Source organism: Gymnoscopelus microlampas (genome assembly GCF_963454915.1).
Source record: "Gymnoscopelus microlampas genome assembly, chromosome: 22".
Lineage (NCBI taxonomy): Eukaryota > Metazoa > Chordata > Actinopteri > Myctophiformes > Myctophidae > Gymnoscopelus > Gymnoscopelus microlampas.
Genome location: NC_139959.1, coordinates 16,568,567 through 16,593,484, shown reverse-complemented (window position 1 = coordinate 16,593,484; position 24,918 = coordinate 16,568,567). Strand labels below are relative to the sequence as shown.

Sequence of the window (24,918 nt, the reverse complement as noted above, 5' to 3'; positions counted from 1 at the left end):
TGTGCATGTTTATCACACTTTCTTTGTTCATTATCAAAGTTCTGTAATACCTGTGATATATGGCTCATCATGTCATATATACCAATAAATGACCAAAAAAAACAACTTGAACAGAACATTTTAATGACTTCAGTGCTATAACACGTTGAAAGGGAGGGATTTTGTATCAAAGGATAAATAACAGTATGTAGAACATTTTGGACAATGCTCGGTGTTAGACAGGGCCGAGCCTTCACATGTGCACACTCCGCTGGGCTTAGTCCTCAGACTCTCCGGGGCTTCTGATGTCATCTATTTTTAAGATCATCTTCACCACCTGAGTGGCCAATGAGATCTGCTGCTTCTTGCCAATCAGAGTCTCAATTACATGTTGCTGCTTCATGTCTGTAGTGGAGTAAAAACACAAAGATATTGGTTCATTGACCCAATGTCAAGACACTTAAGTATGTCCCTTCAAAAGTAGACCTACACAGCTCATGCTACACCAAGGACATGAGAACCACCTTCAGTCATAGTTAAAAATCTCTGCATGTAACAAATATGTTTAAACAAGTCCCAGAGGTGTGCTGTTGCTTTGGTCAGCATAATTAATCATTGTGATGAACATGGACATTAGCATGCACATTGCCATACTTACATCCTGAAAGCTATAGTCATGACTTTACTAACTGTAAAGTTATTCCTGGAAAATGTACAATGCCCAGTGTTCATCGCAATGATGAATTACGTTGAGCAAAGCAACATTATGGCTCTGTGACAATAGTTGTTTGATGTTGGAATATGAGCTAGATTTGATTTGGCAAAAGCACCCATACTTGTTAAGCAGGATAAATGCTTGTCTTGGCCTATTCATGTCAAGCTGGCCCTATCCTTTAATAAAATGATTTATCCTACACGTCCATTTTTAAAGTGCAAAGAATGCATTCTCTTGGTAACAGACAGATAACAGGGGCCAGCCCACCTGTGTCCACCAGCTCCTTGGTTATCTGAAACCGTCAGAGCTGAGTGAACACATCTCAGAGCAGCTGAAAGGAAGAGGCACGAGATGGGGCTTTCACTCACTCCTCTCTGCCTTGTCCCTCTCACTATCCACTGCCATGTCCTCTTACTACTACTACGAGTGTTCTTCAGTAAAGATGTCTGTCAATCAATATGACACCAACAAGATTCAATCTTCTGCCTCTAACCCAATGAAGCTCTTTTCCACCTTCTCCTCCCTCATTAAATTGCCCCTAACCTTTTCCCATTCATTCCCACCATCAATACATCCTTAACCTCACTCAGGCTGCGTCCCATCTTCCTTCAAGTCAGCCACAGTTATTCCACTCCTCAAGAAACCAACCCTGGATCCCCCAGACGTCAACAAATACAGACATCACTCCTTTCTCTGCTAAATGCCTGAATTGTCAATTGCACTTGTGTCCTGCCACATGAAGCTGGTTACTTACCATTGGTGTTAAGGTGGAGGCAGTCAATGCCCAGGAAGGCGTTGTTCTCTGTCACTTGTTTGGCTCTGACCTCTGTCATGGTCTTGATGGGGTTCAGCCCACTGTTCTCAGCCAGTGCCATTGGGATTACCTCCAAGGCATCTGCAAACGCCCTCATGGCATATTGCTCCAATGACGGGCACTAGAAGAGGATGCACTAGAGTCAGGTATCCATGGGCATAATATGTATGCAGTGCATCATCTACTGATTAAAATCTACAAATTAAATCAAGCATCTTTAACACTGGTGATTTCATTCACTCATTCATTACTTCCAATTACTTTTCCTGTGCCATTAGAGAAATCACCTATTATAGTACTAGCAGGAAATGAAAGTCTGAATACAATTGTATTCCTGCTGTAAATGACTGAACACCACTATTTCAGATGCTATAAAAAACATGACATTGCCAATGTATCAGTCATAACAACTACAATGTTTCTTATCCTGATTTGCTTACTTTATCAGCTGCCTTGTTGACAGCCAGGGCACATGCAATCTCAGAGGCTCCTCCACCGTAGACAACGCGGTTGTCTCTGACCAGGTTGCGAATCACACACAGAGCATCATGGAGGGCACGTTTGGCCTCTTCAATGATCTAGCAGTAAAGAAAACACAAAATAAATCATTGTCAATCAATCGTCATCTAAATTACCTAACCAACATCTGCAACAGTCTAAAGAGCTTGTAAATGGTTTCTGCGGATCACCAATTCTGGACATTTTAAATATTCAGAATCACTGGTAAAATGTGTAAAATGACGAAAGGAGTTGGCTAGCGGAAGCCATCATTTTGTATGAATTATGTGCATGATCAACACAGGATAAACCTATAATCACAACTCCAAGTTACTGAAGGCCATTTCACTTGTTTTTTATAAGCGATAAATTGTCGGGATTCCAATTACTGCCTACTGGACGGTAATAACATTGACAGGGATGTGGCAGTTTGCTGATGGAAAAGTAATTTGATCCCCAGTGAAAATTACATTAACAGGCCTCTCCCAGTATCATTAAAGCTTCTGTTGGAACAGGACAGAATGGCCGCTGTAGAATTTACTAGAACTACGTTCAGGTTTTGCAAAGTGGAAAGAAGGATATTTATTTGAGCCAGAGTACAGCGACAAGGAACTACAAAGGAGACAACAACAAGCGAATGAGGCAGCGGCCTAATAGTCAGAAGTGCAATTCATCATGGTATGAATGAATTCACCTTTCCTTTTGTGGTTCGGTTTACTTTTTTGTTTCTATACTGGTGCCAATGGCACCAGCTAGTCTTCCTGGGGTCCGAAATCCCTTACAACACACACACACACAGTGGAGAAGCTTGTTTTCCAGATGGAAATCTGGAATTTCACTTTTCATTTTGCACTCACCATCTTGTTGCCTCCGCGGATAAAGATGGTCACAGCTCTTGAGTTTTTGCATTCCTCGATGATCAGCATGCGATCCTTGGTGGTGCCGAAGCAGATCTCCTTCACTAAACCGGCTGAGCCGAGCTTTTCAGGGGTCAGCTCGGAGAACCGTGGCACAATGCGGCCACCAGTAGCAATGGCGATCAACTGTGGAGGAAACGCATATTTCAAACGCGTATGACATTTTTATATATTTGGACATTGACAGCTCAGTGGCCTTGTGGTTAGTGTCCACCCTGAGATTGGGAGGTCGGGGTTCGATCCCCTGGTCATACCAAAGACTGGGACCTAATGCCTCCCTGCTTGCAAGATTTTTTGAATTTTATAGATACCTTTTTTACGCATTGGGGAAACATCAACAGGGTCCCCACACATTTTTAGCAATGAATTTCCAAAACTTTTCCAAAACTTTTCCAGAATATTTAGCCCAATTTCCAGGCCTATAAAACAATCATTCAGCGCAATAATGTGTTTCTTACTCCTATGTACAATGCCCAAAGATAGGCAGTGTAGCAAAAATAAAGCATAGAATATAAAATAGTACAATTTCATTCAACATTTTGTGCAAAATTAGGGCATAGTGACCCTGCGAGCGAAAATAGGAGGGGTGGACGACGTCGTTGCACGGTTCGTTGTCGCTCGCGGTAGGTCAGGACGGTCTCATTCAAAAACATGTATTTTAATGAGATTTCATCGCCCGCTCGCTTCGCGTCACGTCACGTCGCATCGCTGGCAGTGCGGATGGGAACACAGCCCGTTCGGCGAAAAACTACTTATGTTACATATTTCGTGTAATGTTATACATGTTTATGAAAATGTTTTGTATTAAAAAAAATAGCCAAAAACAATGCATAGCCAAATATTTTTCCAGGACCCTTGATAAATTCCAGGACCTTTGATCAATTCCAAACCTTTTCCAGTACTGGATTATTATTTTTTTTATTTCAAAATATTTCCAGGAATTTCATGACCATGGGGACCCTGCATCAAGTAGGCAAGTTGCTGCAAAGCCTCCAGGATTATCAAGGCCATTGGCAGCGTTAAGACCACTCAATACAGAAAAATAAAAGCTAAAAACCAATAATTCAGAGAAGATTGTCAAATGTTGAATCATACTGGGAAAATAGCCAGTTCTCTATGACAATGAATAAGTTGTATTTGTTCAGCCGTTACAATGAAATAATTCAATCTATACAGACTTGAAGCCAAATTCAGTGACACAGCAAGTGTTCATTTAACTTTTTGATTATACACTGCCACTAGAGGGCGCCGTTTCACGGGTTCATGGCTTTATTTTTTGTGTTGAAATCCACATTTGGGAATCTTAGATCACGTCATATAAGAACTGTGTTCCAAACATAAACACACCACCCCAGCGTTTTTGTCAGGGGGGTGGCTCTGCACCGTTTATGATATTCATTCATATTTGATACAGCCCGTTTCTGGCGAAAATGGAATGAATTCTGCCTTAAAAGTCTTAAGAACTACTACTTCCGGGTCTGATATCACTGTCCATACAGCAGCCGCATTCATGGGAAATGTAGTCTTTGGGTTGTTTGACTCGTTTCTAGTGTTTATATTGTGTTACTCTTTGGGTAAATGTGTACATTTACACCTTCAGTCGGTGCTTTATATCCATATGAGTAAAATTGCCAGGGTGGCGTGTTTATTTTTGGAACACAGTTCTTATATGAAGCAATCTAAGATTCCCCAATGAGGATCTACTCTACCTCTACTGGTCAGGACTTCAGTGCTCTATTGAAGAATTTACTGCTAAATAAGGCTCTCCTATTTTTCAAGACTTTTATGTTAAGTCAAGCATCAAATGATTGCTTGCAATCCCAATACCTGCAAAGGACCCAACTCAAGTGATAATCTGGGTATATTTGGGACACGTAGCCAATTTAAATCAAGTCTTGTATTGTGCAGAATTGGATTGGTACGCTAAACTCAAATAGGCTTAAATGTGTTCCTGGGTACATTAGTTTATGTATACAAAGCGATGATTGTAGCCTTTTTCTGCCTCACCTCGATCTCAGGCCCGCCGACCCAGCGAATGGCAGGCAGCTCACTCTGAAGAAGAAGGTGGTTGGCCTCATCATCAAAGCCCCACTGACATATGGCCAGGTTGGCTCCAGCGTCTTTCACCTGCATTAAGAAATATACACATCGTTTTGTGGTACATCATGATTAACAGTAAAACAAATACAGGAAGCACTCATTCAACATTTGTAGAATAGATGAAAAGAAGAAACTAGAATCCACTTGTCAGAGGGTGTAACATTATTTGCCAAACCAGCGCTAGTTAAGAGCTCGCGCTTCTGTTTGTGTGTGTGTGTGTGTGTGTGTGTGCGTGCGTGTGCGTCTTGTAAAAATGAAACTGAAAGTGACTTCTTCAAAAGGAAAGAATGGCAGACCAAATATTATTAATGCATTTTGGCTGTGTGCAATAATGCAACTGCAGACATTATAATAACTTTTGATAGGCTATTCAATATTTGTTTTAATTTCTTGAATATGGCAGGGTAATGTTTTGAGGCATATATTTTATTTCTACACAATAAATAAATATGTTTGTGTTAAATAACTGATCTCAATATGGAACCATTATAGTTATGATAATTTTTGCCATAATCATGTAGCTCTACAACAGAGGCACAGCCATGACATAAATGGTACCAAAAAAATAAAAATGTATATATATTTTTTTTTATTTAATAATTTCCGGCTATTCGGTTTTCGGCCAAGTGTTTCCTGTATTCGGTATTTGGTTTCGGCCAAGAATTTTCCATTCGGTGCATCTCTATTAAATAAACATTTGACCTCTTATTATTTTTATCATTTTGGAACCGAAATATGGAACCGATAGGAACCGGATCCGATAAGCAAAACCGGAACCGGACTCGTAAAAATCCTAACGATACCCATCCCTATACACAGTAAATGTTAAGGTCTGGATCCTAAGCATACATCACTCAGTTACTCTGAGTTAAATTAAAACTTGTGGATTTTACTGTGTAGTATTTTCGGTTTCTGGAATATGAATTTAACAGTACATGTTTGGATATAATATGGCATCATTACCATTACTCTACTGGAGACCTGTCTAATTGCTGATGGATGCTGACACACTAACCTGATTGATCATCTCCAGGAACTTGTCCTTCTCATACTTCTGCAGGGCTTTGTACTCCTCCACAGAGGTCACATCCAACTTGTGCTTGGTCTTGGGCTTAGGGGGCTCAAACGGGCAGGTAAGGATCGCAATCTTTGTGTCTCTCAAAACCTGTCCACGAACAAAGACATTGCTTTTACTGGCAGCAGTAAAAAGAAAATGCAGTGACTTAAAAAGGTCTTTAAGTCTTTTGAAACATTTCCATTATTGCCTTTTCCTTCAGTTTTCTTAGGTAGAAGTCAGTCAGATAAATTTCCCTTTACGTATTGTCAGCTGTTTAATTGTCTTGAGACTACAAAGAATAAACTTGCTCATTGCTTGTGTGCGTACCTTGGGCATCTGTGGGTGGCTGAATTCTTTGTCCACAATGACTCCCTTGATGAGCTGCGTGTCCTCCAGCTTTCCTCCCACCTTGCCCTCCATCTTGATCAGCTCAAAGTCCACATCCTTCCTTGACATGTCAGCCACAGTGAGGATGGCATTCACTGCAATCTCAGCCATTTGTCTGTGGCAGCGGTTGATACTGAAAGGCAAAAAGTTGATATTTCGATAAGACATCTCCAATAGTCTAGGCGGCAAAATGGCTGGAGTGAGGAGCAAGACAGCCATCTCTGGCTGTATACATAAGTTGAGTCTTTGGGGCAACCAACTACCCAAGAGAGCAGCCACGTCGCAGATTTATGACAGCATAATAAAATAACTTTGACATATTTTCTGACAATTATTTTTTTGACAATCAGTCCCTAAATTAATGCAATACTATTGAAAACAAATCTCAAATCAGTCCCTAAATGAATGCAATACTATTGAAAACAAATCTCAAGGTTCTCGATTTGACCATTAGAAGTAGCCGACCAAGCCAAGTTAGTAATATAAACCTCCCTGTTAACAATTTGCACAGGTAGGGGGGCAATTCAGTCAAACTGGCCTGCCTGGCTAGCAGAAAACAAGTGAAAATGCAGGCAAACAAAGTGAAGCAACGACCAGGGGTCAAACAATCGATCCTGTTCACTTTTATATCAAATCACTGAAAACAGACGTACTGTCAGGATACTCACACTTTGGATCCCAGAGTTGTCATGGCCGTCTGGATGAGAGGCTCTATGTTGTTGGGGTCAAAGGGGAAGGTCTCGCCAATCCTGTCCAGCTCCGCGATCGCAACACGTGCAGCCTGGTCGAAGCCGTCAGAGATACGAATGGGGTGGATGCCACGGTCCAGCAACTGTTCCGCCTCCTCCAGAAGAGCTCCAGCCAAAACTGATGGAGGAAGAAGAGGAGGGAGTTAGGCCTAAAAAACAACAACTTTGGTTTCCGGTTGGCTGTCATTTTAGGGCTGAGTAGGTAGGGATTTTTTTTTATTTTTTTCTGTGGGAATGATGGGTAGCAAGGAATTTTATTTTATTTCCTCGTGGGAAGGATGGGTAGGTAGTTTTTTTTTTTTTTTTTTCCCTATGGCAATGATCGATAATGCTTCTTTTTTAATATATTCTATGTTTTCCTGAGTTACCAATTTCTAAATCATTAAATGGTTCATGTACACTGCACTTACAAAATAGTGTCTGAAAACAACAAACAATAAACAACTGAAAACTTTGAATAGAATGTCCACACACTGGTTGAATACTTTTGAGTTTTAATTCAACTCTAAGTAAAGTACCAAAGTAAAGTGCTGTATCACTCACATACCAACAATATTAATACAAAACAAACATCTTCAAGTAATAGTGTTTTGAAGCAGATATTTTAGCTACTGGCTATCCCTGGATCAAACTGGCTAACCAATGGCCTGAGGAGCTGGAAAACCAAGAATACTGACTGGTGAATGAATTAAACCAGGAAACAAAACATTTTACCCCAGGGTATGAGATGAGCTCAATTCAGAACTAAGAGCTTTAACATTGAAGCCCATTCTATTACTGATATACAGTATACATCTTTACTGCTTAAAACGCTATCATTGCACATCCGTTGCATTTATGCATGCAGTATATTCGGCTTCAGGGAGGTTCAAAACCATCTAGCCAGAAACACTGCCAAAGCATCCCTGCATTCTGACTCAGACAACTGAAACAAACAGCTGAGTAAAAGATACAAAATAAAGTGCCATATATCACATTTAGAGGTAGAGTTAGAGATGCACCGATTGGAAAATCCTTGGCGATACCGATTTCCGTTTTTTTAAAAGTCTGACCTGCCGATACCGGTTTTACCGATACCGATTTTCTATTTTCTAACTAGATTTTTTTCAGGCTAAGTACAAGTACTTAATTTTGTGTATTTGCCAATATAGAGTACCAATACGATTAAACCAGGAAAAGAGCACTTATGCCATATCATAATAGTACAATATCCAAAATCACAATCACGACGATATCCAGTCTAATATCATGATATGGCTATAATATTGATGCCCTAACTATGCAACGAAAGGCCTAAAGTCATTACAAAAACAAGAAGAATTTTAAAAAGAATACTACTACTGTAGCCTATATCATTTATTTATATTTATATTTATTTATTTGTACCATAATACCATTGCTGTTATGGCTGTTGCTGTTAGCCGTTAGAGCTGCATGATTTTGGCAAAACTTATTATGGGTCCATATTGAGATCAGTTATTGAAATTATTATTTATTAAAAATGGTAATCTTTTTTAACTAACAAAATCTTATCTTAATGCAAAATGATTTTCTTATTTGAACTAAAATCAAAAACAAATAAATAAGGTTTTCGCATTCAGACACATGCATTTAATTGTTTTCAAGGTGAGAAATTTACCTTATGTCACTTTAGTCCAGGGGTCTTCAACAGGGGGTCCGGGACCCCTAGGGGGTCCTCAGAGTTACTACAGGGGGGGCCACCTAATCTTTGTGTGATATATTTTTTACATTAACCACTAGCATCCCACTTCTGAGGTGGACTAAAGCCAAAAATAGCAGATCTACAAGCTCACAAGCTTGTAGATCTGCTATTTTTGGCAAAGAGGTATATAGGTGTAGAGGGGAAAAAAGAGCAGACCAAGTAAAAATGTCATACAATATAGAAGGGGGTCCCTGTTTCATCTCTCAGCTCACCTTATGTCACTGTTTTGGCTTGTTTTAACCTCTGACTAAAAATGTTAAACTACTCTTTGTTAAACTTTCGGACGAGTCTTAACGAGCTTTAATAGGCTACAGCTGGATAGATGCGAAGACGGAAGACGTCTGTATCGGCACATGAATTAAACCAGTGGACCAGCGGATCACAACGTCTTTTAGAGTTGTTGTCGGAAGCTGTGTACAGCATTAAGGACTTTTCAGATGGCGCCTAGTAATTTATTTGGAATAAGAGGCAACCCTGAGCCCAATAACCCGGAATGAGCAGCTACTGTCTGTGTGAGAAGTGCGCGCACACGTATCGCATCGCGCGCGCACACACACACACACACACACACACACACACTCTCTCTCTCACCACCCGTCCATGCCAAAGTTGTTTTTTCAACAGCATATGCAACGACAGTCAGGGGGTGATTTTTAACTGAGATATGGGTCCATGTATCAGCTCGGTCATGTCTCCCTGCTGCAGATGAAAACTGACATCGGCACTGTTTCACCTCCTTAATTATGTCTGCAAACGTTTTAGTAGTCAATCGAATTATTTTAGGAGGTGGTTTGCACGGTCAGACGACAGACATTGTAGACAGGTCCATGGCTGGAGGAGGACGTGCACGTGCCGCCGTCTCCTCGCGATGACGCAATGACGCATGAATAGTAAAACAAAACATTTGCGCACATGATATTTTAGACGAAAGAAAACTTTGATTAAACTTCGCGAATGTGGTCGCACCAAATATATTTTTTTGTAAGACGTTTTTGATCGACTCGGTCGGATTTTGACTTAATTTTATTTCTTTTTTTATTTTCACTCCAAATGCCAATAAAATCATCTGGGTCGCACGTATTTAATAGGGTCGGTCGCCAACCGGAAACCAACATATTTTTTGTTAGGCCTTAAAAAGAGGCGAGAAGTGTAAATGTTGTCGCTGCATAGTGAAGAAACCAGCCAGAAACACACTGTGCTGGTCTGAAATAGGCATACCCACAAAAGTACACGTCAAGGTGTTTCAGATGCTTCGTACACATGCATTTATTAGTACTGGTGTGACTTTGGCATTAAAGTGTCAACTTTGAGTCTCCTACCGGAGACATTAGTATATTTCCGCCAGTCATCAAATGATTGGCTTATTGGTTTTTATTCATTAAATCAGATCCACCGACCCTCCATAATTGGGCAAGACGTGACGTCACAGCCCCACAGGGAGCTTTAAGAATGGATCACCCTCAATTGATTCAGAAAAAGTTTGTACAGTTTCAAGGAAATAATTAATGGCCAACTGTATTAAAATGTAAAGAGCCCCTGCTAACTGCCGATTTTAAAAACGCCTTCTAAATCCTAACCTACATTTTCAGAAAATCTTCAATTACTTATTCCAAAAATGTAACACAATTCATGTTGCTATATACATAGCAACATCTAAAATGACACAGATGCTTTCCCGGTCTTAACGGGTTAATGGAAAACTGCCCAGATATCGTCTTCCTCCTTACCAACTACCCCAGTGGTTCCATCACCAATTTCATCATCCTGGGACTTGGAAAGCTCCACCATGAGCTTGGCAATCTGGTGGTCCACATCCATCATGCTGAGAATAGTGGCTCCATCATTTGTGACAGTCACTTCTCCGTCCCTGTCAACCATCATCTTGTCAAGGCCTGGTCAGAGAAAACGGGAGAAAACTGTTAAAATACATGCAATAATATAGTCAAGGACAACAAATGTTTGTTTTATTGTAGATAGTCCAAGTCATTGAATTTCAGTACTGAAGCTTAATAAATTAGTCCATCTCAACTCACAAATCAGGTGTCAGGAGGATAAGAAGTCTTTTGTACTCACCGTTTGGTCCCAGGGATGTTTTGAGCGTTGAAGCAACTGCTTTGGCTGCCATGATGTGAGACTGCAAACCACAAACACACAGTGTCAACTAACATAATAAAAAGAACCCCATCAGTTTCTTGTTTTACATAGCAATAGTTGAAACAGCAGAATTCAGCCGCGGAATGACTTGACACATCATGAAAATGGGGATGCGTCACTTAGTCACTTGAAACAATGCCCACGCTTCATTACTTTAATCACTACAATTATAATGTCGACAGTCATTTCAATCGCTACAATAATGTCCCCACTTGAATAAGTCATGATGTCCATGCTTCACTCTTTGATTTAATAGTTATAATATGCACATTTTATTCACTCGATTGATTGATTGATTGAAATTTTTATTAGGCAAAAAGAATGTAAAACAACACAGTTACATTTATAATGCTTTTGTCTAAAAGGTCCGGCCAAAAAAGTCCTTGCGGGCTTGTTTCCATTGGGGTCCTTGAATTAATTTCATAGACATATATAGTAGCAACCAAACAGTTCAAAAAACAACATAAGAATACAGAGGGGAAAAAAAATATATACCATTATGTACAAAAAAGGTCATGGGAAAATAAAGAAATATATACAAAACAAAACATGATCAAAGTAAAAAAAAAAAAAAAAAAAAAAAAATGTGTACAAAAAAGGGGGAGGGGGGGGGGTCGTCTGTCTACAGGGAAACTGGTACTAGCTCCTCTTTAGGCCTCCAGAAAGATGAGTTTTTAGGGCTGTTTTGAATGAGCCCAGCGAACTGCATTTTTTGAGGGATGGGGTTAGACTATTCCATTCCTTGGTGGCAGTGCTATAGAAGGAGAATTTGCCCATGTTTGTTTTATGGGTGGGTGTTACCAGATTGTTGTTTACGCTCCCTCTAGTTTTGTGACTGTGGGTGTCACTAACTTTTTCGAGGTACTTATACAGATATGCAGGTATAGGGGGCATTTCGGGCAAATCTGCATTTACAATTTTGAAGACCAGTCCCATTTTTAATTGTATAACCCTGTCTTCCACCCTGAGCCAGCCTAGGCTGGCAAAGTGAGTGGGAGAGAGGTGGGTCATGGGCCCCAGTCCGAGAAGTAGTCGAATCAGTTTGTTTTGGGAGGTTTGAAGCTTAGTCTTCAGTGACACTGAGGTGTTGGAGTACCAAGAGGAGCTAGCATAGTCAAAAAGGGGCTGAATCAGGGCCCCTGAGAGGGTCCTGAGTGAGTTTATAATGTCCATACTTAATTCTTTGACTTATTAGCTATAATGACCACACTTCCACTCATTATTTATGATGTCCACACCTTTTTCAACGTGCAGCATCATTCTAATGACCTATTCTTTAAGGCTCCATAAAGAGTTGGGCGAAAAAAAAGATGGGGGAAATGGTTAGACTATTTAGATAACGGGCTAGATCTCTTGTGAATGTTGGGTTGCATCCTTTGTATTGTACCTCAAATCCTGTAAACATGCGTTTCTGTCATTGCAAAACTGTATGAATTTTGAAATTCAAAAACAAATAGTTTAAAAAGCAAAACAAAAAAAACATGCAGCATCATTCTCAACCGCTGAGAGACACCGGAGCACATGGGCTTGTCACGCTAGCATGCAGGACCAGGGAGGCTAATCCTCTGACTAATCTCATCCATCAGAATGCAAAAACATGACCAGATAGCAATTTCACCAAATAAAAGGGGTACCGATGGGACAAACCAGGGTAAAGAAACTATAATTCAACAGTTATGTTAGTTGTTTGAACCATGATGACCATGCATCCAGTCAATTAAGCTAGCAGCATGCGTCACTAACTGTTAGCCCATTGTACCTTCAGTGCGTCCAGGCCCGTCAGCCGTGTCTTCTTATCCTGGTCTTTGATGATGATAAACGGCCTTCCATACTCATCGAACGCGAGGTGCCCCATGCTGGACATGTTGTGTGGAGGATTGGGACGCTTAAAGCGTCTTACGGGTCAAAACCAGTGGCCTTTTAAGAGATATGAAGTCGGAGTGTGTTGAGATGCAAGCCGCACGGGTTGCCGGCGACTTCTGGAAGGATCTTGGGGCGGGGACAGTGTTGCCACATAAATAGAGAAGAAAGAGAGAAATAAGCAGCCAGGTCCATGAAAACAATCCCAAAAGAGGCCACATGAGTGATTGATTTGATTGAATACTTTATTAGCAGTTTGCAAAAAAAGCACACACATTACACTTCATTACAAAAGGATGCTAAAAGGATTAAACCCAAGAAAGAACTGGCTTGTTTACATTGGGGTCCTGTGTATTCAATTAATCGAATAAGTGAGTGCATCGAATGAGCATCGAATGAACACTCATCTATTTGAAAATAGCCGATCTACAAGCGTGACGCTCGTTGTGAACTTGTAAATCTGCTATTTTCAAAATAAAAAAATTGAATCTTTTCTTAAACATTGTAACAACTAACAACACAAATCTTGTATGGGGGGTTCCTGGCACGAAATATTTTCAGATGGGGTCTGCGGTCTGCGGACAAATACATATTAATCGGGGGGTCCTTCCTTGACATGGACATGTGTGAGAGCCACAGGCACAGGTTTAAACAACATTTGGAAGCAAGACCCCAAAAAACCGCAGCCCACGACGACCATAGTATAATGCCCAAAACAACTACTAATAATTATGTACAATCAACTTTACAGAAAAACAAGCCCAATGTCGCTTATAATAAGCAGACATGGCAACAACGGATTGAGACTAGACCAAAAGCGATGAGTTGCACGCTGGATCGGCAGCTTTACACGTCACTGATCCGGTCTGGGTGTAAAGCGGATACGGAAATGGTACATGCATAATGTATTTGTTTCAAATTACCGGATACAGTAGGCGGGCTTTAGACCGGATTACACTGGTTCATTAGGAATATAAACCAGGTATTATTCCCCACATACTCGAGGTTAAAAGTAATGCAGATTACTGAATAAATAGATACAAATAAATAATGTATGATAGAAACCATGGGTCTGAAAATACGTTCAAACGTTCAAAGTCGTTTTTTTAATTCACATCCGTAAGTGTAAATCTTTATGTATTTCTCTTTGACACCTTTTTCTAACATGGTTCCGTCCAATCTCGTGAGATCACGGGATGCACAATTGTATCTCGCGTGAATGAATCAATGGAGAAGAGTCCAGTCCACACATGGACAGACAGTAGGAGAAGCAATTTTTTGGAGGTACAAAACAAACTTTTACACATTCCGAGTTAGTTGTAAATGTCACTGAATTATTGGTTGGAAAAGTTATTTTGACGGACAGCTGAGCTGACCACCAGGGCTGATACCGTCTAAGTGATGATCATTGATCATCATCAGTTGTTTACTATTGGCTCTGGTCCATAGCGTTAGAATGAGTTCTCCTTAACGCTATGTTACCTTGTAGCCGTTGCCCGCAGACCCGCGGTATCGCAGGCCGCGCAGCCTCTCGTCTGCAGTAAAAATAAAAAATACACCTTCGCTACTCACCAAAACAAATACGGCTATAAGATTTTGAAAGACTACTTTCCTTAGTGGGAACACGCGGAGCCCCCACCTCACGTCTAAAATACACTTTTTTTTGGTCAGAAAAGAAAACATTTCACCGGAAGGACAACATGTTTTAGTTACTCCACTGCGCCCTCTACAGATTTGCCAAAAGGATTTTTTTCTATCCACAACATTTTTTCCTTCCGGTGAAATATTTTCTTTTCTGGTCAAAAAAAAAGTGTATTTTAGACGTGAGGTGGGGGGCTCCGAATGTTCCCACTAACGAAAATAGGCTTTCAACATAAAACCGTCTTTGTTTTGGTGAGTAGCGAAAGTGTATTAAGGAGAACTCCTTCTAACGCTATGGTCCATAACATATAACATACCAGAGCTAGTTTGCCATTTACAACAATACCATTAATTTACAGTGCAACTAAAGCAGTACTACTGTCTATCTGCAGAGAAGACAAGTAGCGCATACACATAGTGACAGAAATTACTTGTCAAAATAAAGATCTCCAGTCCACGTGCTCATCTTATACAACACAGTCCTGTGTCTGGACGTCAAATGTGACGTTATGTCCCGGGGGTGGTACTATGGTGGTCTTCTTGAGGGTGCTTTTGAAAGATCTCCACAATGTGGCAGAGAATATTCTGTGGCAGCGGCTCTGTTTATTGTCCACACTCTCAGCTACTAGGTAAGAGTATCATGACGCTTAATACGTTTACTCTGTGGCAGCCAGTGATGGAAGAAGTACTCGCATGTTTTACTTAAGTAAAAGTATCAATACTGCCATGTAGACTGTTACAAGTATGTGTCCCGAATACAATATTTACTTGAGTAAAAGTATAGGTATGAAAATGTACTTAAAATACCAAAAGCTGAAAGTACTCATTGTGCTGAATGTTCAATTTCACAAGTTCAAAATGTATAAACAAATATTTAGAAAATAGCAGATCTACAAGCTCACAATGGGTTGCATTGTGAGCTTGTAGATATGCTATTTTCAAATGGTCAAAATATATATGGCTGAAGTGGTTACTGTATGTTTTGTAATAATAATCAAAATCTACAAAGTAACTAACTAAAGTTTTCACATAAATGTAGAGGAGTAAAAGTACAATATTTTCCTCTGAGATGTAGTGGGGTAGAAGTAAAAGTATTACAAATTGTAAATACTGAAGAAAGTAAAAAACAAACCTCAGAATTGTACATAATTACAGTACTTGAGTACTTAGTTACTTTCCACTACTGGTGGCAGCTAAAATCATTTTGTAGTTGGGTGAACTTCTGTGTTGACCAGCAATGATCCAACTTTACTCTGTGGCTGCTAAAATCATTTTTTAGTTTAATAGGTGAACTTCTGTGTTGACCAGCAATGATCCAACTTGACTCTGTTGCTGCTAAAATCATTTTTTAGTTACGTGAACTTCTGTGACCAGCAGTGATCCGATGATGGGATTCCTTGCAAATTTGTGAAATAATTTGGTTGTGTTTCTTTCTATTGCAGAATGCCCTGTGAAGTGAACCGCCGGTTCTTGATTTTGTATGGTTCTCAAAAGGGACAGGCCCAGTCCATTGCAGAGGGGATAGCTGAAGAGGCAGGGGAACACGGACTGGTCGCTGACATTAGCTGCTTGGACCAGAACAAAAAGGTAGTTCACGGAATAACTAGTATGTGTTAAATTCGCATTATGATGATAATTGGTGTTTTCACAAAGTATTTACACAATGACATTTTTGATAAATAATCACGATTAATGCCTAAATTATGTAAAGGCAAATAATAGAACCACTAGAACAGTCCAGTAAGTTCAGAAAATGTCATCACTTTGCTTTAATATAGCCTTTAAAACCAGGAAAATACATTTACGCCATATATATATATATATATATATATATATATATATATATATGCACTGCTAGTGAGTAACCTAACATTAATGTTAACAACACCACTTGCTGATAATTCTTTGACTGTTTCCAGTATGACTTGGAGAGGGAGAAAGCTCCAGTGGTATTTGTTGTGTCTACTACTGGAGACGGGGAGCCACCAGACAACTCACTCAAATTTGTGAGGGGAATCAAGAAGAAGACGCTTGCATCAGACCATTTAAAAAACCTTTGCTATGCTCTTTTAGGTAAGCTACTTCTGCATTGGGGGCTGTGAGGTCTATCTATAAATCAATTAATGAATGTACACATTGAACACATAGTCAGACTGTCATTCTATGAAAACAGTTGTTTTCACAAAACATTTTATTTTTTGAGTGCTGTGAACTGTGAATAATGTTCTCAAAGGGTAACCGGTCTAGGTGTCATTTATAAACTATAAAAGGAAAATTATGCAAGCACTCACGTTGTCATTCGATGAACATACTGAATTTGTGCCGCATTCTTTCTAGTTATTTATAAACGGATTGCATAAACCTGAGTGATACATTTAGTTGCGGGCGGGTGTCGTGCACTGAAAATACCAGATCTTCTTTGCAAAAGATAAAAAAAAAGGTTTAAACAAAAATAAATCACAATTTTTCATCAATTTAAAACAATTCCAAGAAGTATTTCATAAATAAAAATAAAAAATCGAATGATTTCAATAGATAAATATATCTTTTTTTTAAGAAGTACTTAAAATAGCTGCTCTACAAGCTCAAAACGTGGCGCGAAGTGACGCTGAACTAACTTCCTGGGTCCTTCAGGCAGTGCCTGCAACTTGCTCCTATTATGTCAACAATATTAGATAGTAAGTTAATCTCAAATCGTTTACAGTTTTGATGTCACGATGAACTTGGGTTAACTTGACAGGGAAACGAAGCAAGATGGCCACAGCTGACGCTGACGTGATGACGGAAGCCGTTAACCCACCCTATGTAAATAAGACTTTGTATCGCTGTTTAAACTTCAGAAAAATATATCTGGAACCTCGCTCTGAGCATTTCCAACGCTCGTAAGATCTCTTCTCTGGCATAAACCCAAATATTCATTTTAATAAGTGGTTTCCTTCCTGTTTATTGATGTATTAATTCATATCCTGATGGATAGATATGGATTGGTATTTACTAGAGAAAAATAATGTTATAAGACGCGTTGTGAGGTTGTAGATCTGCTATTTTCACTAGTTTGGGTCTTGGGCAAACGTCTAATTAATTTCTCTTTTGGGCCTTGAGCTAAGAAGTTTAAATAATCCCTAACACAGGCTTTGTTGTGTACGCTCCAGCCTTGGGAGACACAAATTATGCAAATTTCTGCAACTGTGGGAAGACAATTGACAGCCGTCTACAGGAACTTGGAGCCAAACATTTCTATGCGACAGGACATGCAGACGATGGTGTAGGGTAAGTCTGTGTGTGTGTGTGTGTGTATGTGTGTGCTGCTATTTCAACATGCTCCAGGATTTCATGGACTGCATTTCACAACTGTAGCCAGGTACTTTCCCAAGTTGACCCGGTAGCCTACTTACAATGCTCTGGTACAACTGACATTATCAGGCTCTGTCTCCTTGTCACCTTGTGGACTTTGCTGTTTGTCTTTGCTCCAGGCTGGAGCTGGTTGTGGACCCCTGGATTGAAGGACTGTGGGAAGCAATCAGAGGTGCCTTATCAATCATGGCCACTGAGAAGGACACGCATATAAAGGAAACTCCCAGTCTATGTCTTCCGGATGTCAAACTAAGCCTGCTAAGTCTCACCGACACTGACAGTCAGAACTCTGACCCAGCCAGAGAGCCTTTAACAAGCGACTCCAAATCAGTATTTTTGGCTTCAGCACAAACGACTGTTTCCGACCCCAGACAAGCATCTTCGTCGGATAGCCCTGGGGTATCGTCCGGGTCAGATGGCGTTGCTGATGTTTCTAAATCGGCACCAGAGACACAGACTGGGGATTCTGGAGTCCCCGATACTGGGTTGGAGGCTTCACTGACACGCTCCCTCCCACCTTTGTCACAGTCCGCTCTGAATGTTCCTGCGCTGCCCCCTACCTTCCTGGATGTCTCACTTCAGCAAGACAAAGTAGAGGAGGTGAGGTTTGCTGCTGCACACAATACAGGCAATAGATCTCTCTCTATGTCTTACTTTAAAGCCCAAAATCAGTGTTTGTTTTGAACATACCCAGTATTAAGGAGAGTTATATTCACATGCATTCTGAAAGAATTTGATTTGTAGATGGAAAATGTGCCATTTGAAACTTTCTTACCCTGTCATAAATAAAAATATAGGTCTGTTTTAATTACAAACATTACCAACTTAAACAAAGCTATTATATGCACAAAATGTAGCAAATACTGTTTAAAATAATGTCTTGTTTTCTAGTGTTGTTGATAAGGATGAGGCCGCACAGCTCTTAGCCACGATGCAGAAAGTTTAATGAAATGAAACCAACGTTTCGACAAATACAGTCTTCCTCAGGGTTTTGATTTGTTTTCTAGTGTTAACGTTAGTCCTTCAAGAGCTGAGTCAGTCACCTCGATACAATAAAAACATGTATCCACTATTTTATTACATTTTATTTTTGGTGTACCCATTTGTTCTATTTGCGTGTCTCATTTGGCCTTTAATAATTGGCTGAGAGAGCTCTGGGCTATTCCCTCATGATACTGCAGTACCTCTTTTGGCTTTGTTTATTTCAAATAAATATTGTATTTCCTCAGAGCTCTACTCCACTGAATACAGAAATGCTTCAGGAGGTGCCCATATCCAGGGCTGTACAGCTGACCAGAGGGGATTCAGTCAAGACAGCCCTTCTGTTAGAGCTGGACATATCTGTAAGCGCCACAGCATAGTGTACACCAACATTGTATTACTATGTTTGTCTTTTCTTTTGTTCTAAATGATGAAGGGCTACAGCCAGCATGATATTGCAGAAAGGCTGCAGTGTGCATTGTAGTAAGCAGTATGAGTTATGTCTTCACGCCTCTTGCTCCTCTGCTGCAAAACCGATTGCAGCCTGTAAACAAAGACAAAGTATAACACCAACTTGAAATGTTTTGTTTACCATGTTCCCTTTTTTCTGTATTCGAGGCCAATCCCACAATGACCTACCAGCCGGGGGATTCGTTTGAGGTGCTATGCCCCAACAGAACGTCTGAGGTACAACAGCTTCTCTGCAGACTGGGCCTGCAGGAGCAGATGAACCACCTCGTCCAGCTCTCCCTGCGCAAAGACACCAAGAAGAAAGGTAATGTGCAGGATGGGTATTAAATCGTTTCCACATGCGACCAAAAGACCTGATATTTGCTCTAAAGGAACATTAGGACATTGGATTGGACATTCATGAGTCATTATGTTCTATCACTCAGCTTTTGTTGACAATGGTCAATAATTTACCCACTTTTCATCTTCTGAGTTTTGGATTGTTATTTTTTTTAATTTATTTATTTATATGTTTATTTGACAGGGACAATACAAAAAACAATGAATCAGTTATAAAAACATGAAACCGTTGCAATTGTACAAGGGGTTTATAGCCAAGGCTAATTTGCGACCCCAGTCCCTGGTTAGACCTTTCTATACAAATATAAATATCTACCTAAAAAAATCTGTTACAAAAAGGACATGCATGAAGCTCTAATCTAAACAAGTACAATAAAACGCTGAAAAGACGATCAAAAAGGTCCACAAAATAACACGGAGGATGTGGAGGCTTGTTCGTAAAGTCAGTAAGAACACTCTGAAGATTCTTGTAGGGGCCCTCATACAAGGTCATTATGATTATGCATGCACTTCATGGTATCACAACACCTCCAAGGCCCTAAAAACAAGGCTCCAAACATCCCAAAACAAACTTGTAAGGCTACGTCTTGGCCTCAATTACAAAACCCATCTAACCCATGACCATTTTGCTAGGATTGGATGGCTTAGGGTTGAGGACAGAGTACAGCAACTTGCTATGGGCCTGGTCTTCAAGATACACCACAACATTGGGATCCCCCTGTATTTGTCAAAATACTTCCAAAATGTTAATCAAGTCCATGATCATAACACCAGAGGCAGCTCCTCAAACCATGTTCAACCCAGATTTGGCACAACAAAGGGAATGAACTCTTTCTCATGCTATTCATCTAAAATGTGGAATGCCCTACCAAAAGGAGTAAAGGAGTGTAAAACCCTACTCACTTTCAAAAATGCCCTAAAGATACACCTTCAGGAGGCTGCAATTCAAAAATGGCCCCTGTCCAAGTCCTAACCTACCCCATGTCCTAACCTAACCTACCCCCCCCCCCCCCCTCTCTTTCTTTTTTTGTACATATTTTTCACCCTTCATACCAGTAACCTGTAAACTGATTGTATGACATTCTGTATAGTAGTGTGTATATCTGTCTGTCTCTTATATGTCATCATGATTTGTGTGCGTGGGGATCTCATCTTAAACAAGCTACGTGCTTAACTGAGCTATCCAGTTTAGTAGACCTTGTATTGTGAATTTGTACTTCCATGTACTGTTATGTACTGTCATGTACTGTTCTCATGTCTTACTAAATAAAGTACATCAATCAATCAAACAATAACATTCCCAAATTACATTCATGAAAGCAGTGACATTTACGTTTAAAAACGTGCCTAACATTAGTGTTCACAGCTTTGGTTTGATTTCAGCCAGTATTTAACCTTTTCATTAAATATTTTGAGATCAGTTAGTTTTTTTATTTCAGTTGGAAGGGCATTCCACAAGTGTATCCCTTTCACTGAATAAGATGACTGACCAAAAGTGGTGCTGCGCATTGCTACCTTGTGGTCTCCATTCGCTGATCCCCTGGTGATTCTATTAGTACCTGTCCCTTTCACCTGAGGACAGAGTACAGCTGGGGCAAGATCATTAACACATTTAAAAATCAATTTGATGAAGGAGAATTTAATAAAACTGTCAAAACTAAGCATGTTGTATTTTTTAAGGATTATGCAATGGTGCCATTTCATTCGTTTTTTATCCATTATTTTCAGTGCTTGTTTATACAGTGATGCAACTGGTTTTATAATTGACTGTGAAGCCTGGCTCCACAGTCAATTATAAAACCAGTAGCTTTAGCTTTATGGCATTCATGTTTGCGACGGTGTCATGAACATGCGATGATGATTTTGTCTGTGTTTTTGTCTCCCTGCGTGTAGGTGCCCAGGTGCCCTCCCATATCCCTGAAAACAGCACTCTGCAACACCTGCTCACATGGTGTCTGGAGATAAGGAGTGTGCCTAAGAAGGTGTGCTATTCTTAAACTCTATGGTAAAAGTTTAAGCCGCCTGCAATACTGTCTGTAAAAGCACTAGGTATACTTCTTGTAAGCCCCTATTCACGGCAATTATTTGTAGTTGTAATAATTAGGGGAGGGGAAGTTTTTGAATATCAACACATGTTATTATTTCAAGTTGTAATTAACCGGAAACTGTTGCATTTCATGTACTAGTTTAATTGGCAACACTATTCTTACTGCTGAGCACAGTAATAGTCACTGCTGTAATTGTTGTCACTGCTGTTGTGTCCTACTGACTAACCTGCCAGTAAGGAGCCCCCACCGGGAGGACGTAGTAGAGCCTCCACCCTACTCCTCCTGCCCAACACTACCTGCTGACAGGATTACGTGGAGTGACAAATAACGCCCTCTCCGCCGGGCTTCCCTCCCCCGAACACAGGCCAATTGTGTTTGTATAGACCCTCGACAAAGCCGGATGCACCGCGGTGGATTCAAACCCCCAACCTGGCCGGCACTTTACCACTGCGCCACCCACTCACAGTTTAGCATTGCTTTCTGGCTCAACAAGCAGCCAACTATGGAGAGGCTTTCACACAGAGACATCTCCCTGACTTCCCTTCCTCAGTCCAAAGAACCATAGAGGAATCCTGTCCCCTCCCTATGCAGGATATACACTTAACACAATTCATTATATCGTCAAATTAATGCTTCACTACAGCCTAAATTAATGACCCAGAACATCCCATTCACCACAGCCATACACACTCAGAATATATTATTATCTCAACTGATCAGTATGCATTTGGGACTTAACAGAATAAAGAATGCAAATTCCTTTAAATGAATTGCAAATTAGTTAGATATTTACAATTTTCTCATCTTGGGATTACAAGTAATTTAGTCTGCACCATATCTATGGCATCACTTCTAAAATACTGGGCCACTGGCCTGTTTCTGTTGGGTCCCCATTTTACAAAAGCTCCAGTACATTTTAATGAGCTCAGGTGAGACTGGATTTTCTAAGTTTGGCTCCCAGAAAGTGACAAAATTTAAGCTTCATATTCGGCTATGGTAATGGAGATTAAATTCTACATCAGGTGTGCGGAGGTCATAAATGGTTGTATTCTGGAGCCGTGTCTATAAAAGAGGACCATGAGGAAATTTAGCTGAAGGGATTCTAAAGTGCTGTTGGTGTCCATTAAAATTAATTGCGTTCTTTGGATTGACAACATCACAACGTTGTTGAACATGCTGTAAATGCGATGACTGCCGATGGCTTTTCTGGCAGTCTCATTTGCAAGTGTGGCGTCGGCATGCCACAAGACATTGAAGTTCGTATTACCATAACGTGTGGAAATTACGTGTTATCACAGGTTTTTATTTGCGAAGACGTGATCAGACAGGAGCCCAGCATATACAAACTGGTAGATTGTGCTCCTAAATGAGAACAGAAGTGGATGTGTGCCTCTGGGGGAAAATAAAATACTGACACCACTGACTAAATGAGATGCAAACCACCACACTACTTTTCTTTCTGTCCCTTCAGGGGTTTGTCAGAGCTTTGGTGGAATATACAGGGGACAGCGTGCAGAAGAGAAGACTGCAGGAGTTATGCAGTAAACAAGGCTCTGCCGACTACAACCTGTTTGTGAGAGACCCAAGCCTCAGTGTGTTGGACCTGCTCACTGCTTTCCCCTCCATCTCGCCTCCTCTCAGCCTCCTCATAGGTCAGAATGACAAACATTTATATGTTGTCTTTCAGCAGTCTTTTGGTGGGTGGGAGAACCCTGCATGTTCCTTAAAGTATGGGCCTTCATACTTAAATGCCAATATGCCCACGGGAGAATTCGAGCCCATTGACGTATGACGGGTGTCGCATTTCATTCCGTTTTATTTTTGTAGATGTCTTATTTCACATTGGGATAGCTTTTCATTTTGTAACTTTTGCTTGGCATTTATGCCAAGACTTTATTTCAAAGGTCTGCTCTGCTCTGTCTCCTTCATCTTTTTATATGGGAAAAACAATATAACACCCTGGCATTTTCAGAGTTTTGATGATGGAAAGAAATGGTACCACCAAAGCATTTTCACATTTATTTTCTGGACTTTCTGTAGACATTTATTAAGTGAGTTACAATACAATGCCTTTATTGCAGATGCAGCCTTTAGAGCGTTTTGAATCAGATGTGATTCATTGAAGATATTGTGCTGGGATGGAGACTGAGATGGCTTTTGACTGTAAACCACACCTGGGAAAAACTATCAGTGGAATAATAAACTCCATTCTTTACTTTTGAAAGGATCCAACATTATGTCAAGTTACACCAAATGTCCTTAACCAATAACAAATGTAGTCAAGAGAGGTCTGTCAGTCTAGTATATTTGCATTCACTAGGGGTCAGTATAACCCCAGGAAAGTATGGTTCTTGTTTGTTGTCAGCACTAGTCATTACCCATATTTACATTAAATGGCCAGCTAGAGATTCCAGAGCTTCTCAAAATGATAAACATTGATTCACTGGTGTAATTATTAACCCCATTAGACACAAATATGACATTTTGAGAAAATAATGACCTGACCATGTCAAAAGATAACAGTTTTTCCCCCCTCATTCCCTGCTAATGACATTGATCAGTTGTTTCTCTGCATTTCCCTCTGCAGTTCCCACTATCGCCTTTGATCCTTTAAACTAACGCTTAGTGAAACAATGTTTTCAATGAGTTCATTAGAGAGTTGGCTGGTCATTCAATATACATCCTAATATGCGTTGACTGAAAACTACCAGACAGTGAAATGAGTTGGCTACAACTTTTACATACAACTTGAATTGTCCTCTAAAACAGCTGTGTCACAGTTCTTGGCCCTACCCAATGTCAGTTATTTCTGGCCTGTATGCCAACCGCAGCACCTTTTTCCTCTGTGGTGAACCGATGCAGAAATTGGCAATCAGGACATTCGTGAAAAATGTGCTGCTGGAGGCACTTCGGGGCAACAGCTGTTGTCCAGAAAAGTGGCGGTCCATTCATCGGTCAGCGGATGAGCTTCACAAGGACATAATGCAGGGTCACCTGAGGAGCCATAGGTTAATGGTCAGCCCTTACTCTTGGTGACACTGTTGAAGCAAATGAACACATTACTTTACCATTGGTGCTTCATTAGCTTGACCGAAAGTGGAAGGGGTTTGCTGATTGATGTTGTTATGCCA

At 40.3% G+C, this 24,918-nt stretch overlaps 2 protein-coding genes across 4 annotated transcripts in view; one reads left to right on the top strand and one right to left on the bottom strand.

Annotated features, from left to right (window-relative positions):
• Nucleotides 1-106: 106 nt before the first annotated feature.
• On the bottom strand, nucleotides 107-13,086 carry cct5 (chaperonin containing TCP1, subunit 5 (epsilon)). The gene is made up of 11 exons (XM_084047992.1): nucleotides 12,853-13,086; nucleotides 11,013-11,073; nucleotides 10,667-10,831; nucleotides 7,136-7,334; nucleotides 6,408-6,600; nucleotides 6,039-6,188; nucleotides 4,931-5,050; nucleotides 2,864-3,049; nucleotides 1,949-2,086; nucleotides 1,449-1,629; nucleotides 107-384 (listed from the first exon to the last, which is right to left on the bottom strand). Exons 1-11 carry the CDS (start codon nucleotides 12,955-12,957, stop codon nucleotides 257-259), a joined length of 1,626 nt encoding a protein of 541 aa, XP_083904118.1. The 5' UTR covers nucleotides 12,958-13,086; the 3' UTR covers nucleotides 107-256.
• Nucleotides 13,087-14,190: 1,104 nt separating this feature from the next.
• Nucleotides 14,191-24,918, top strand: part of mtrr (5-methyltetrahydrofolate-homocysteine methyltransferase reductase) — a 47,479-nt gene continuing 36,751 nt past the window's right edge. The window contains exons 1-9 of one of the 3 annotated variants that reach the window (XM_084048372.1): nucleotides 14,191-14,237; nucleotides 16,037-16,181; nucleotides 16,514-16,667; nucleotides 17,747-17,864; nucleotides 18,068-18,548; nucleotides 19,178-19,291; nucleotides 19,548-19,704; nucleotides 21,633-21,721; nucleotides 23,259-23,439. In XM_084048372.1, the coding sequence (XP_083904498.1) occupies nucleotides 16,038-16,181; nucleotides 16,514-16,667; nucleotides 17,747-17,864; nucleotides 18,068-18,548; nucleotides 19,178-19,291; nucleotides 19,548-19,704; nucleotides 21,633-21,721; nucleotides 23,259-23,439 (1,438 nt within the window). In that variant the 5' untranslated portion in view covers nucleotides 14,191-14,237; nucleotide 16,037. Of the gene's footprint in view, nucleotides 14,238-14,718; nucleotides 14,847-15,106; nucleotides 15,224-16,036; nucleotides 16,182-16,513; nucleotides 16,668-17,746; nucleotides 17,865-18,067; nucleotides 18,549-19,177; nucleotides 19,292-19,547; nucleotides 19,705-21,632; nucleotides 21,722-23,258; nucleotides 23,440-24,918 lie in introns of those variants that run through there. The other 2 variants (XM_084048373.1, XM_084048371.1) reach the window with 2 other exon arrangements.

Coding starts and splice junctions, on each gene's coding strand:
- cct5 (XM_084047992.1), bottom strand. CDS start 12,957: ATGTCCAGCATGGGGCACCTCGCGTTCGATGAGTATGGAAGGCCGTTT. Junction 3,050..4,930: donor TCGGCGGGCCTGAGATCGAG/GTGAGGCAGAAA, acceptor TTTCCTCCACAG/TTGATCGCCATTGCTACTGG. Junction 1,630..1,948: donor TCAACAAGGCAGCTGATAAA/GTAAGCAAATCA, acceptor ATCCTCTTCTAG/TGCCCGTCATTGGAGCAATA.